We start from the raw sequence: 15,832 nt of genomic DNA on the forward strand, positions 1-15,832 counted from the left end.
GAAAATGAGCAAATGTGTAACTGCACCATAGTCAACTCTCAGAATCAAAAACTCACAGAATCAAAAAATTTTTAAACTACTACAATGTGGGGACACCTGAGTGGCTCAGTTGATTAAGCCGCTGCCTTTGGCTCAGGTCAGATCCTGGAGTCCTGGGATTGAGTTCCGCATCAGGCTCCTTGCTCAACAGGGAGCCTGCCTCTCTCTGTGTCTCTGCCTGCCACTCTGCCTGCTTATGCGCTGTCTCTCTCTGTCTCTGTCTCTGACAAATACATAAATAAATAAAATCTTTAAAAATAAATAAATAAAATAAACTACTACAATGTAAATGGAATCTCTAAATTTTCTTATAACCACCATTTGTATAGCTCATCTAATCTCAAAACCATCCATGGCTAAGAATACAGAAGTTTCCTGAAAGAAGACAGATTAAGAATGCACTGGACATACTTCCATCAAAAACTCATTAAAATATACATGAAATCAGTGACAAAGAAAAACCTATAATCATAGCTGAAATGGATTGTGGAAATTAGAAGCACATCCTAATTTCTGATAAGGCTTTCTATAATCTATTATACCAATCAGATGTGATTAACAGCAGTCAACTTGGCTGTTAAGCCCCAATTCAGTAAGTATCTTCTTTCTTAGACCTAGTGTACTGCTACCTGAACAACTAGTAATTTAATCTGTCCAACTACTCCCAAAATCTCCAAGCAATGGCTTAGTGGAAACCCTCTCTCATTAACTGAATAGCTGAAACAAGACTGGGAACAGCCACAATACTGGATACTACTGGCAGACTCAGATTTGGAAAGAATATGAAAGCAAAACCCATTTGGGAATGAACTCCAATTCATCACAAATCAACCACAGTCCCCTCTCATATCCCACCCTGCTCAACCTAATTTCAACCCCAATTAACTGTAAGTAACAACTGGGTCTTCTTGGAACTCCAGATGTATATTCTATCATTAACTAATGATAGAATACTATATGCCAGTAATGCTGTCACAGAAAACAGTACTGACCAAAAGCAACCTGGGTCCCTGGGACCATCCTGGCCTCTGAAGATGACCAAAATAACTATAAAGTAAGAAAAAACAAAAAGTTTTAAAGTACAAAAAACTAAAGCAAAAAGAATACACATTAATAAATGCTCTCCAAGAGCTACATGAATGTTGTAAAAAAAATTAACTATCACAAAGTGATAAGAAATACAGAAGTTATTCAACACCTGGCTAGCCCAATCAGGAGAGCACAGGACTCTTGATCTTGGGGTTTTAAGTTCGAGGCCCACACTGGATGTAGAGATGAGTTAAAAATAAAATCTTTTAAATTAAAAAGAAAGAAAAATACAGAAGTTACAAAATAAGAGCAGAGTATGAAGACTTATACAACAGAACAATTAAAATCATTTAGAAAGCAGTTAAGTTGCAGAAATGTGACAGAAAATTTCATTGAACACATACCAAAATTGAGGCAGAAATTAGCAAGAGAAGGCGGGATGGTGATAGACAAAGAATAGGGAGTCAAGTAAAATTCAACTCTTAAGTAACAGGGAATAGAATATTATTCCACCTGCGAATAATAGACCTCCCGCACAAAAGGCGGCCAAATAAACAAAATGAAATCAGTAACCAAACAACCAAGGTACAACTAGACTTTTTTCTAATATGTAAACATTTCATCAAATTATAAATTAATCAGAAATAGAGGCATATCTTCATTTTTGAAGCAATAGAAATTACAAAAGTATGACTGTATAAATAGTATTCAAATAAAAATTGAACAGTAGCAAGGGAGGGGAAGGTGTCATGACAGCCACTGTAATGAAATCAAATTCTCTGTCTCACATATACACACACACACACTACTAAGTAAGTAAAGAAGCAGGGTATGTGATCGATTTGTTTTTTTGTTAAGGAAAAATTGATATACTAATTCCTTTTTCATGGCTGGTATAACAAAAGAACATTTTAGGGAAATAAAAAGGCAACTGATATCCTAGAATAGCATTAAGAGCAATATATATTTCTTAAAATATATATTTATATATGTCAATATATATTAATATATATTTTAATATATTAATTAAATATATATTTTAATATATGGATTTTTAAGATCTGTAGTTTCCTTACTTAGAATTTAACTTAGAATTAAGTAAATTTTAAAATGTGCATAATTATTGGGCACCTGGGTACCTCAGTCAGTGTCCCACTCTTGGTTTGGCTCAGGTCTTGATTTCACAGGTCCTGAGATCTAGCCCCATGTTCAGCTCCGCACAGGAGACTGCTTGAAGATTTTCTCCTTCTGCCCTTCCCCCCACTCATTCTTTTTTCTCTCTCTCAAGTAAATAAATCTTTTTTTAAATGTGTATAATTATTTTTATTATAGTGTCTTATTTAAGAACAAAGATGGTGGGGCGCCTGGGTGGCTCAGTGGGTTAAGCCGCTGCCTTCGGCTCAGGTCATGATCTCAGCGTCCTGGGATCGAGCCCCGCATCGGGCTCTCTGCTCCACAGGGAGCCTGCTTCCCTTTCTCTCTCTCTCTGCCTGCCTCTCTGTCTACTTGTGATCTCTGTCTGTCAAATAAATAAATAAAATCTTTAAAAAAAAAAAGAACAAAGATGGCAAATGACCAAATGACCAATTTCAGAAAACAGTTTAATACATTGCTATTCCAACATAACAGGCTCTCTCATAAGACTATAGAAAATATTTTTATAAATATGAAAAGAGCAAACAAAAATTATATATACAATCTATGGTTTCTAGCTATATTAAAATTTTTTATGACAGTGATAATGTGCTAAAATGAGAAGTTATCCTACAGTGATTTTTTTTCAAATTTTACTTACTGTTTTATATTCTTTACTATTAAAAAATCCCAAAGGGAAGGAAAAAAAAAGTAATGATAGGTGTTTGATTCAACTTTTTCAGAAATAGGGCTAAACACCCCATTCTCCTACATGAGAAGGCAATCTATGTATAAAACATAGACAGAGACCTGGGTTCTTTCCAGTATGAAGGGTATTTATTTAATGTTTGACCTGGGCGAGTTAAATTATGTCAGCCTTCTATTCACTTGTCTGTAAAAATAAGAATACCACATACTCCATATAAAAGTGACTGTAGGGGCGCCTGGGTGGCACAGTGGGTTAAAGCCTCTATCTTCAGCTCAGGTCATGATCCCAGGGTCCTGGGATCGAGCCCCATATCAGGCTCTCTGCTTTAAGGGAGAATCTGCTTCCCCTTCTCTCTCTCTGCCTGCTGTTCTGCCTACTTGTGATCTCTATCAAATAAATAAATAAAATCTTTAAAAAATAGTAAAATAAAAGTGACTGTAAGGAATGCATGAAGTAGGGTTTGTAAAGCACTTTCCATGGTATCTGACATAGTAAATGCTTGATAAATAAATGGTGGCTATCACTGTTTAGAGCTATTTATTTTCCACTGCTCCCAAACCTGCCCCCATCCCTATTTAATCAGCCCTAAATTTTCTGCTTTAATCTCTACCTGGCCAATAACCTCAGTTCCTTTATTTGTTGTCCTCATCCTCCTAGATTCAGTAGCATCCCTTTATCTAAGCCCATAATAAGTGCTAAATAATTAATAGCTAAAATTTCTATGCATCTAGCTCCCATTCCCATAAGCTTCAGTTCCACCAACATACCCATCCTCCGCCTCCCATCACATCAATCCTGAGATTTCTAGCTTCCTAAAATCAACCCTTTCATAACTTTGGTTAATTTTCAACATAATATTGCTAAACATACACACTTGGCACCAAGCCTTGATGTTATTTCACCTACTACCTAAAAACTACAGGAACGCTTATTCAGCCATATAAGAGCACCGAGCTAAAAAACAGGCTAATCAGATTTGAATTTAAATCAGATTTTTTAAAAATATAAATCTAGTTGATATATAACACGTAACATAATTAAGATACACAACTGTGTAGTTAATATTCATGACATACCCACTTTATGCCCAAACCTACTGATACTCTAACTAACCCTAGAAGACTGACATTATTAGTAACACTTTACAGTTAATTGAGGAACAGGAAGAGATCCCCGATCATGACTTGAGCCAAAATCAAAGAGTCAGACGCTCAACCAACTGAGCCATCCAGGCTGCCCTACAGTCTTACAATGTTGAAAACAACAATAGACTGAATTGCCCCATACCAGTAAGAAATATTCTAAAAATTCAAACATTGATTAAAGAAATAGTGAGTACCTGTACCTACTATGTGTCTGGCATTGCTACTACAATCTTTTTCCTATATATGAGAAAATTAATTCAGTCTACTAAAAACCTGCCTCATATCAATTTCAATGTTTTAAGACAAGGTACAAAGAACATATTTTATTCATTCTACCAGTTCAATTTAAAAGTTTCTCAAAAATTAAAGTGTTATAAGGGAGAAACCAAGAGTATAAAATCAAAAGCATATAAAATAACAAGTGTAATGGCTTGAATACTGCCCCTGCATCCCAAATTCATGTCCACCAGAACTTAGAATATGCTCTTAATGTGGAAATAGGGTATTTGGATATGTAATCAGTTAAGGATCTGAAGTTCATGAAATCATCCTAGGTTTAGAGTGGGCTCTAGATCTAATGAATGGTATCCTTTTTAAGAAGAGAAGAGAGCACAGATACATCCACAGGAAGCCAAGAGAAGACAAAGGCAGAGTCTAGAGTTTTGCTACCACAAGTCAAGGAACACCAAGAGCCACCAAAAGCTGGAGAGGCTAGGAAGACTCTCACCATGAACCTTCAGAGGAAGTGTAACCCTACAAACCCCCTGATTTTAGATTTTTGGCCTTCAGAACTTCAAGAGAATAAATTTCTGTTGTTTGAAGCCACCCAGTTTGTGATACTGTTACTGCAGCCCCAGGAAACATAGTTTTGTTTTGTTTTGTTTCCTAAAATATGATATTCACCATTAAAATTAACAAATTAACAAAAGTAATCTTTTTTGAAAACTGGTTTTCTAATCTGCACTACAAATGCTCCAAGAATTCTTAAATGGAACACGCTGTACATAATGACTGGGAAATGTACATAATGACTGGGAAACAAGCAAATGTTCACCTTGTATGAGCATCAGTTACTCCCCTGTGCCCTCACACGGTGACATCTGTGGGAGTTAGCTGGAGAGGACTTCTTGCTCCTAGGCTATTACGTTCCACAGTTTTCTGCATTTTGAAGTTGTGTCTCATCCTTCACAGCCTATCAGGAGTCAACTTTTAAGCCCCCTCTCCAATGTTCTAATTCAGGAATTCAAATTTTCTATGGGCTAGAAAAATCATAAAACTATAACTGTTACAATGAATTTTAAGAATTATGCTCTACAGGGGCGCCTGGGTGGCTCAGTAGGTTAAGCCTCTCCCTTCCGCTCAGGTCATGATTTCAGGTCCTGGGATCGAGCCCCGCATCGGGCTCTCTGCTAAGCAGAAAGCATGCTTCCTCCTCTCTCTCTCTGCCTGCCTCTCTCCCTACTTGTCATCTCTGTCAAATAAATAAAAATAATGTGCTATGGTGAGTGGTGTGAAGTGTGTAAACCTGGTGATTCACAGACCTGTACCCCTGGGGCGAATAATACATTATATGTTTATAATTAATAAACAAATATAAAATCTTTAAAAAAAAAAAAAAAGAATTATGTTCTATAGAATACTAGGACTGAAGCCTCTACACAGAAAAAGATTTTGTCAGCAAGGAAGTCTGGGAAAGGATGTATGCTCTCCCTTTTGGAAACCCACTACACATATTAACACAATAATGGCCCTGGACTGCCTAGTAAAGAAACCTATTAAACATTTTTAACCTGTCTTACTTGGATACAGACTCTTCCCTTCAAGGTTTTCAAATAATGTCCCAACACTGATGGCTCAAATATTTTCTCTTTCAGAGTAGGCAATAGCCCTCTGGATATCATCTTTCTCCCTCTTTCTTCCCAGGAAAATCTTGGCAATTTAAAGCTGTCATATGATAATCTGTTCTTTTCCTTAATTATAGCAACAGATATTTTGCCTTGAACCCAATTACCAACAAACTTCAATATCAGAACTTCAGTAACAATACTTTTGAAAATGGGATTTTATATGATCACATATGACCCTCACAACAAACCTATGATATAGGTAATTACAAAGCTCTAAGAGATTATGTAATTTGATGCAGTAAAGCTATTAAGTGATCAAGCTGGGATAGGCCTTCTGACGTCAAGTCTTATGACCTACCTACTCTACCACACCATCAATATGCAGGGGTGGGCAGGGGAGCTAGGCCCAATATCAAACCCCAAACCCTGAAGTCTTCTCAAAACTAAGCAAAGGATTCTCCATATATTAATCTCAGTTGCAGCCAAATTAATTGCTGCTCCACAGTCAATCAATCAGTAACAAGTGCACCTTGTCAGGAATATGCATTAAGAGAACCACCCCCCTTTCCAAAGCTCAAACCTTTACTCTTCAGACTGTTACTGTTTTACAGTACTGCTAAGATACTGGGGTTTTTGTTTTTGTTTTTTTAAAGATTTTATTTATTTGAGAGAGAGGGAGAAAGAGAGAGTATGAATCAGGGCAGGGGCAGAGAGAGAGAGGGACAGACTGAGTCCTAACCAGGCTCCACAACCAGTGTGGAGCCCAACGTGTGACTCCATCTCACGACCCTGAGATCATGACCTGAGCTGATATCTTAACCAACTAAGCCACCCACGTGCCCCTATGAGATTGTTTTCGAACAAAAGAGAAAACAGGTATTTCTGCCATGGAACACTTACAGGTCACTCATAGCAAAGGCTACCAAAATTTACAATGTCTCCCTCACAAGAGCAGTGAATTAGTCACCCTCCAACTAACAGCCTATTAGTGCTTTCTTTTTTTTTTTTTTAAATTATTTTATTTATTTATTTATTTGACAGAGATCACAAGCAGGCAGAGGCAGGCCAAGAGAGGGAAGCAGCAGGCTCCCCGCAGGCTCCCCGCTGAGCAGAGCGCCCGATGCAGAGATGCAGAGCTGGATCCCAGGACCCTGAGATCATGATCTGAGCCAAAGGCAGAGGCTTTAACCCACTGAGCCACCCTGGCGCCCCTAATTTTATATATTCTTTTGAATACATAATACCTGCACTGCACAATTAAATGGTACAAAAAGATGGGCAGTGAAATAGCCCCCTGCTACCTAGCTCCCCCACTCTGAACTAATGTGTTTCATGTGTATCTTTAAAGGGTCACTCCATGCACGTGCAAGTAGTTACACTTAAAAACCTTCCTTGCCCCTACTTTTATACACAAATGTGTATAAAATGTGTATACTAGACACATTTGTTCTACTACCCCCTTATTCTTCCCCTTAAAAATACACCTTGGAAATTGCTTCCTAAATTATATAAAGTCTCTTGTTTTTTTCTTAATGTTTGCAATGTATATCATTGCATGGATAACGATAATTTAACTATTGTCCTACTAGAAACGTTTGTTCTAACCTTTGTATTTATAAACAATATGGCAATGAATAACTCATTATTTCATACCAGTATATCTATAGGATAAATTCCTAGAGTCTAAATTACTGGGTTAACTTTAATAAATACTGTCACACTTTATAGAGGTGGCAACATCGTACTCTCACTAGCAATGTCCGGGCGTTTTCCATGATTTTAAAATTTATATAAATAACATGACAGTAGTCTACTTCTTTGGTTTTTGTGGCCTAAACTTCATTCCCACTCTAACCTTGAGATAGATATAGATATAAATATAGATATATAGATATTTTCCCACCTTAAAGAATTTTTTTTTTTAATTTTATTTATTTATTTGACACAGAGAGAGAGATCATAAGCGGGCAGACAGGCAGGCAGAGAGAGAGGAGGAAGCAGGCTCCCTGCTGAGCAGAGAGCCTGATGCGGGGCTCCATCCCAGGACCTGAGATCATGACCTGAGCCGAAGGCAGAGGCTTTAACCCACTGAGCCACCCAGGCGCCCCAAGAATTTTTTTTTTTTAAGTAAGCTCTACCAGTGTGGGGTCTTGAACTCATGACCCAAGATCAAGAGTTGCATGCTTTACTGCCTAAGCCAGCCAGGAACCACCCCTTAAAGAAATTTTTAAGTAATTTCTACTATGATTGATTCACAAAGAGATTAGTCACCTATTTACCTGAAATTGTAGTTTTATGTAGAAAAATACTCACCAACTTAATAAATAGGTTGTAATGTATAAACAACTCATTTGCTGAAGACCACCTATACCACTAAAGAGACCGTCTTCTCTTCTCTTGGAAAACTTAATAAAAACTGCCATTTTAATTTACTGCAATAGTAACATGAGACTCTGTTCATCCATGCTTTTATAACTGCTGTACCTGGGGAAAGGCAAGTGGACCCTACAAGGAAGTAGAGACTAACACCTTGATAACCAAAGGGGGGGGGGGGGGAGACAACTTGGGAATAATAAAAGGTAATTCAAACATAATCCCAAACCCAACCCCAGTAGCCTGTTTAAACTTTCCCCTCACAATAAGTTGCCAAATGACTTTTTCAGCCTGTAATAGGGAACAAAATAATCACTGTGAATTTATAGTCCCCTTTGCCCCCCAAATTAAATTTCCTCTAAGCATGTAATATCATATTGCGAATTTTCTGCATATATCATATCTTCTATTAGATTCCTTTTCTGTGTTAAATTTACCAACATGTAACTAATTTTAAAAGCTCTATCTACTAGGGGCGCCTGGGTGGCTCAGTGGGTTAAGCCGCTGTCTTTGGCTCAGGTCATGATCTCAGGGTCCTGGGATTGAGTCCCGCATCGGGCTCTCTGCTCAGGGGGGAGCCTGCTTCCCTCTCTCTCTCTCTCTCTCTCTCTCTCTCTCCCTGCCTCTCCCTCTACTTGTGATCTCTCTCTGTCAAATAAATAAATAAAATCTTAAAAAAAAAAAAAAAAAAAAGCTCTACCTACTCCAAATTATCTCTACTGAAGTATCTGGCTAATCATACCACTGATAAGAATTCTTGTCAAATTAAGGCTATCACCACTGTAAGAGCTGTTTCTGCCTGCTCACTGAACATCTAATTTCTCTCGCCTAACAATTAATACCCATTCTGTATAGGTATTTATCTACATGAAGTACTTCAGAAGAAAATGCCCCCACCACACACACAAATTCAACAGTGGGCCATATTCCACCAAGAGAAATGCTATCTCCCTTGCTAGTGCACAAGCCTGAACCAAATAGCACATGGCATCCCTGGCCCCAGGGACTGGATGAGCCAGTGAGACTCAAGAGAGTTATGCTGAAGTTTCCAAACTTTGGAGAGAGAACCACAGAAAGTAAGGTTCTTAGCTAGGGTGAGTTGGATTTTCTATTACCATACATGGAGCAAAAAGCATCCCAACTGTTTAACAACTTAAAAATGCACTGGTTGAGGATTTTGAGCAATATCAACGAATGTATTTGCGAACAAATTTAACCCTATCTATGAAACCTGATTCTTTGATGACTATTGACTTTTCTATAATTTAGAGAGTTGACTTTTGACAGTATTTAACACTTCAAGAGAGGCATGTGTGGAAGAATAAGGTTAGGGAACACCATTCACTGAAAGGATTCATGTCACAGCCACATCACAGTTCAAATCCAGAAAATGAAAAACTCCCTCTTGCTTTCCTATCTGCCATGCCAAAAGCCACTGAGCAAATAAGAAAATGAGACCTGACTTTGCACAGGTCTTTATTAGAAGGATGAGCATCGTAATCCAAGCAGAACCCTGGAAGGAGTGAGTGTTTCAAGACTGTCATCACTATTAGGGGGCATTAATGAGCATTTCTTACAAATACTGTAAACTAAACGCAGTTTGTAATTGCTAACAAGTAAAGAGACAACATAGCCAAAAATAAATAATTTTGAGGGTACAGAGACATCTTACTGGCCTAATACAGACCCACCCTGATGGCTCTTATTACCCTATTCTGGCATTTGCTTCTTACTTTCTTAGATTGTTGGCCTTGCTGATTTTCATAAGAAGGCTTAGGCAGTTGCTTCCCTGTGGGCTATACAGCAATTTTCCAGTTCTATGACTCAGAAAGAGCAAGAGAAGGAAGGGTTCTCCTCTTCCATCCCTAGATAAAATCAGAAAATGTTTATTTAGCTCCGGTAAAGCAAGGCTCAGTTAGTTAATTCACTGTACAGGCTTTCACAACTTTTTTTTTTCTTTCAAGTCAAATATTTACCAAGAGCTTAGTGTATGCAATTCATAGTTTATTATATATCCAAAGCCAATGAATGAATTACATTTATCAGTTCCATGCTCCCTTTCTCTACATCCCTAATAACAAAGTCAAATATTTTAAAGAAAAAATACTTATGCCTCACAAAGTTTGCAATTAAACTTTTTGTGCCAGAATTGGTGGACTGGTGATCAGGTTTGTTATTCCCAGAATATTGTGCTGAAACACAAGGGTAAGAGAATTCCCACTTTCCTTTAAAAAAAAAAAAAAAAAAAGTTCAAATGATGTGCACTCAATTATTAAAACAAATATCCTGAGAAAGTAAATGGAAACGAACTGCATTAATGAGCTAATAAATACTATCTGGAGGCAACATCTGCACTACCTACCAGGTTTGGCACACAGAGTCTGCAAAACTGATAATTCAGAAACACTGAAGGCACAGAGTCTGCATTCAGAACATAAACCATGCATCGCAAATACAATTAACTGCTCCGAAAAAAAATTAGTCATCCTTCCCAACGAGATGGCCCTTTTTAAAATATTCTGTAAGCTACCCCCAAAGCAAGCCTACTTTTGGGGGGAGGTGGGAAGGGGGGACACATTTCACACTTGAGAATCAGCCCAGGCAGATAAGTCGAGAACATCCCAAAGAGGACGGAAATACGGACAATACGGAGAACTGCCAGGAAAGCGATGGGCTGGCTCTGAGCCGAGGGAGCACAGCCCCAGCGAACAAGAAGCCCTGTCCCCAGGGCTCCGGGCCGAGACCCCGGCGCACCCCCCCTCCCAGCTCTACGAGCGCGCCGCGCAGCCCTACACTGCCCCACCTGGGAAAGTTCGCACCTCCGCATCCCCGCCCCTCGCACCAGCGAGCCCCTCGCACCGCGGTGCCGTCGCCATGGCGACCGGTCCCCACCCCCACCCGGCCGGAGAGGGTCGCGCCGCAGTCCCGCGGTGGCCTCTGACTCCGCTCCCGCCGGAGTCAGGACAGGGGTTGCAGAGCCCGGGAGAGGAGGAACGCCGGGGCGGGGGAGGATGAAGGGGTGCGAAAGGCGGAAGTCACCCGGACCGCGGGCTGGATCCGACCCTTGCCCCGAGGGGTCCTCACCCTTCACTTTGCCGAAGGTGCCGACCCCCAGCGTGTCCCCCAGGATGTAGTGGCCGATCTTCACCCGCCCGTCGTGTTTCTGCTTCTCGGCTGTCGCCATCTTTCTCCAGGAACTGAGTCTGCGCATGGCGCCGCGGGAGGGGGCGGAGGGGGCGGGCAGGGCCGCGCCGGGGGCGGGCAGGGAGGGGGGTGGGGACGCGGGAGGGCAGCCGTGCCGCCGAGCCGCCGCCCAGCGCCGCCCGCCGGGTCCCTGCCGCGGGCTGTCCGGCGCAGACGCTCCCCCTGGCGGGGCGGGCAGGGGTCGCTGGGAGGGCCACCGGTACTCCCCTTCTCGCGCGGCTCCGCTTCGGCCTGGGGCGCCCGCCCACCTGCGCGCCGGAGACGGCTTCCTGAACTGCAGAGGAGGGCGGCAGCCCTTCGGCCGCTGTCCTCTGTGGCCGAGTTCTGCCCGCGGCGATCTCCCCGAATCGTTCCTCGTGGGGAGGGGTACCGCTCTCCTTGCGATTCCGAGGGGATAGATGGGCACTGGGGAAGCCCACGCGGGCGAGGCAGCTGTGTGGCTGGTTACTAGTGCGGCGTGAATTGAGACATGGCAGGGGACACCGCCCTGCCACAATGTTCTAACCTCTTCATTTTTTTCTGTGCGGATGGAATCTAAAAGCCACGGAGAGTTGTCACTTGCATCTTCGATGGAGTTTCCCCTTTTTCTACCCACCGCCCTGGTTCTTTGTTGTTGTTACTTTGAACCAGTAAGTTGCTACTGGGCACCTCGACAGCTTTCCTCCTTCTGGATGCTTTTCTGAAATTTCCTTCCCAAGCAAGCTCTGTTGGAAGGAGCAGGTTGGAAATACTGTGAACGTGCGTGTGCTCGGGAATGGGATGTTACAGACATAGGAATTAATATTTTTTTATTACCGATAAAATGGAGACTTTGAACTGAAAACAAAGCTTATATTTACAAGTCAATCGACAAGTATTTATTGTACTTGCAATGAGTAAGATTTAGTCTATTATCTTTACAAATGGGATGTCCCATGTTACAGGGGAAGTAGGGAAAGCATGCTTATTTCTATTAAATTTTTAAGCGAGTTCACTGTTCAGTTGTATTCCCCTGACATGGGTAAAATGAAGTGTCCAAACAAACAAGATATGATCTCTACTTTGCAGTGTCATAGCATTTGGGCCAGTGTCAATGGGCAAAGAGTTGAACTCTTCAAGAGAGTAATATAAAAAAAAGTAAGACTAAAAATGTTGTCCTTTTTGTTCCTAATCAAAGTAACCCAGCTCCTCTGATGTTTATATACTTTCTTTTTATGAAATCAAAGTAACATGAATTAAGTACTGCTTTGTTCCAAGCACAGCATTGCAAGGGAAGCAAAAGCTGGCGCTTAGAATTAAAACAGTCACAACTAGGCTTGGATGATCAGTTTTTATGTATTAGGGACCGCACATATTCTGAAGGACCATGAAGTTAAGAAGTCTGATTACTGACACATTTGGGGGGTTGGGCAGTGGTTACTGTTGCAATTTTTGCTCTCTGGTTTCTTCACCTTTTCTTGTTTGCCTTGTGAGTTTCTGCAGCCCAGACATTTTGGATCTCTACAAAGCAGAAATAATTTACCGGATTATCTTGGGGGGAGGGGGAGGACCTTTCATCCCTAACCAGCGAAGTATCATCTTAAAATGACTCTAAATTTGCATCATGTCTAGAGTTTAACATAGCAAAATTATTTCTTCTAAAAGAAAAAAGTCACAAGCTACCTCAACCTTGTATGGTTAAGCTGGGGAGCATCTTACAAAGAAGCAAACTGAAGCTGAATTTTGCAAACCAATTGCCAATCTCTTAGTGAAACTATGAAGACCCAATTAAGAAAATAATATAAAGGTTTTTTTTTAAGAGAAACATCAGTTTGTTTCTGTTCTAATATTTTAGATTATAGTTTCAATACATATTCATTAAATGCCACTATTTACTCAAAAGCCTTGTTGGGGAAAGAAAACCTAGAATCTTAGATCAAAGGATTGAGTAGGAACTTAGAGCTCACCTTAACTGGGTCTTTCATAGTCTCAGTTTAAGCAGCTTTTATTGGTGGGTGTTTTGTTTTTTTTTTTTCTTATGAGTTAAAAACTGAATTCAATTAAGAGTTCCTAAGAAGGTAAATGATAATCCTTCTTTAATCTTTTGCTTTTTCTCTTTCCTTCATTCCTTTTAAAAAATTTCTGCCCCATTTGCTTCCACTTCTCTTCCTTTCATTATCCCACTGATCCATCCCCAAACCTTCCTTTCTTTCTTCAAGCACTGTCAGATACTGTGGATAAATACAAAATGAAGATTCATGATCCCTCCTTTGAGGAGCTCATAGTCTAAGGTGAGAGTTCTCTATATTTCTCCCACCCGGGACAGAGAGTATTCGCACACTCAACATTCTCCTAGGGTAGAAGTGAAAATAAGGCAAACTGGTTTACAACCAGTTTCCAGACCCATCAGTTGTAACCCTACCCTCTATCTCAAGCCAAGTATATTGGAATGTAAGTGGGCAGGAGTGACTATACAGAAGCAACCTTGATTGCATACTAGTTTAGGAGGGAGGGAAAGGTAAATTGTTTTCAGATTTCAGTACTTCAACTTTTACTAGTACAACTAAGTCACAGTATATCTCAGCACCGGTGAAGACATACCATAATGACCCAACAACCTGATAGGGAATTTCTGGTCTCAGAAGAAGCTAAGTAATTGTCAGCTGTTTCCTCTCTGGCCCTTCAGAGAGTCTGTGGGAGCTATGCATTCTCTGGAGCTTTTCTTGCTAAGGCCATCACAGTGTTAGTACACTGTACATTGTCAGGTGGATATTACACTTCTTCAATCTCTTTCTCTAAATATGGTGGCCAGAACTAAAACTTCTAAGTACTACACTTCTATTAATAGAGCCTAACATGTCCTTAGGTTAATTACATTGTAACTAATATTCAGTGTTAATTAAACAAGTTGGGATTAGTTTGCTAGAACTTTGAGTACTCAAAAAGCAAAGGAACACTACTGCCTTCAACGTGGCAAAGCAATGTGATAGGTGCTATAATAAGAACATGTATATGGTCCTTTTTTTAAAAGATTTTTTTTGAATACTCTCTACACCCAACATGGGGCTCAAATTCACAACCCCAATATCAAAAGTCATATGATCCACCAACTGAGCTAGCCAAGACCCCCTTATTTATGGTCTTTGGAAAGGGTTTCATGAAGGAAAGGCAGGGACGCCTGGGTGGCTCAGTTGGTTAAGCAGCTGCCTTCGGCTCAGGTCATGATCCCAGCGTCCTGGGATCGAGTCCCACATCGGGTTCCTTGCTCTGCAGGGAGCCTGCTTCTCCCTCTGACTCTGCCTTCCACTCTGTCTGCCTGTGCTTGCTCTCACTCTCTCTCTCTCTTACAAAAAAAAAAAAAAAATTAAAAAAAAAAAAAAAAAAAAAAAGGCATGAAGGAAAGGCATAACCTTTATCTGTGGAGGTCCATAAAGTCTTCAACTTGAATATATTTAGGAGAATAGAAAGGGATATTGCACTGTACTCAAAGAAGGGTAACATGGGGTGTCGGGGAGACACAGGGAACAAGGCATCCCAGGTAGAAGGAAGAGCATATGCAAAATCACGAGGGAAAGAAGCCTATGTCTTTTCAAGAGAGAGCAAAGTAGTTACAGGGGGTGAAATCTGGAAGCACAGGGGAATTTATTAGAAGAAATGAAAGAGAAACAGGAGTAAATCCTGAAAAGCCTCATATGTACTTCTCAACTTGGACATTATAGGTGATGAACCACGGAAGACCTGAAGACATGAAGATATAAAGTAGATGCATTTTAGAATTACTTTCTTTGCCAAAGAAATTGATGTCTATGGGTGCCTTTGGTAAGTGAAAAGGGTGATCAAGAAGTCAGGTGCAAGGGGCAGACTTTTCCCTGTGAACCTTCTTAACTTTTTGGTTTTGCACCTTATGCATATATTATAGAGTTGAAAACTATTTAATGATTAGAAAAAAAAAGTCTTAAACTCTGAACTGGATTGGAGAAGAACAAGACCAAAGTGGTGATAAAACAAGAGAATTGGTGATTATCTAGTGGAGAAATGATGAAACAGGCCTTACGTATGCAGAGGAAAAGCATAAGCCATAGACATGGAATTAGCAGTGGACAGAGAGGGTGAGGAAGAAGTCTTGGCTACCTCTTTACATCTGGAGGGATAATGGGGGAATGGGGAATAGAGGTTCTGTAGAGAGAATTCTATTTGTAACATTGGGACATCTAAGAGACATTCAGGTAAAGATATCCAGGATGATACTGGTAATACAGGTCTATTACTCCAAGGGAAGGTCAACCTAGAGACAGATTGGGTGTCATCACTACAAAATGCAGATGAATTAGAGCAACGAGTATGAATGAGATCTCCCCGGTTCATAGAATTAAGGGATCCAAGGACATAAGACT

The 15,832-nt window shown here is 40.4% G+C and overlaps 1 protein-coding gene across 3 annotated transcripts in view; it reads right to left on the minus strand.

The window, feature by feature from the left end:
• Positions 1 to 11,501, minus strand: part of PRKAA1 (protein kinase AMP-activated catalytic subunit alpha 1) — a 32,992-nt gene extending 21,491 nt beyond the window's left edge. For 2 of the 3 annotated variants that reach the window (XM_059417048.1, XM_059417047.1), the window contains exons 1-2: positions 11,361 to 11,450; positions 10,010 to 10,141 (exon numbers count right to left, since the gene is read on the minus strand). Coding sequence is in view for 1 of the 3 variants with exons in the window: in XM_059417046.1 (XP_059273029.1) it covers positions 11,361 to 11,487 (127 nt within the window). In the remaining 2 variants the exon portion in view is untranslated. Of the gene's footprint in view, positions 1 to 10,009; positions 10,142 to 11,360 lie in introns of all 3 variants that reach the window. The other variant, XM_059417046.1, reaches the window with a different exon arrangement.
• Between the last annotated feature and the right edge of the window lie 4,331 nt (positions 11,502 to 15,832).

This window comes from Mustela nigripes, chromosome 12 (genome assembly GCF_022355385.1).
Source record: "Mustela nigripes isolate SB6536 chromosome 12, MUSNIG.SB6536, whole genome shotgun sequence".
Lineage (NCBI taxonomy): Eukaryota > Metazoa > Chordata > Mammalia > Carnivora > Mustelidae > Mustela > Mustela nigripes.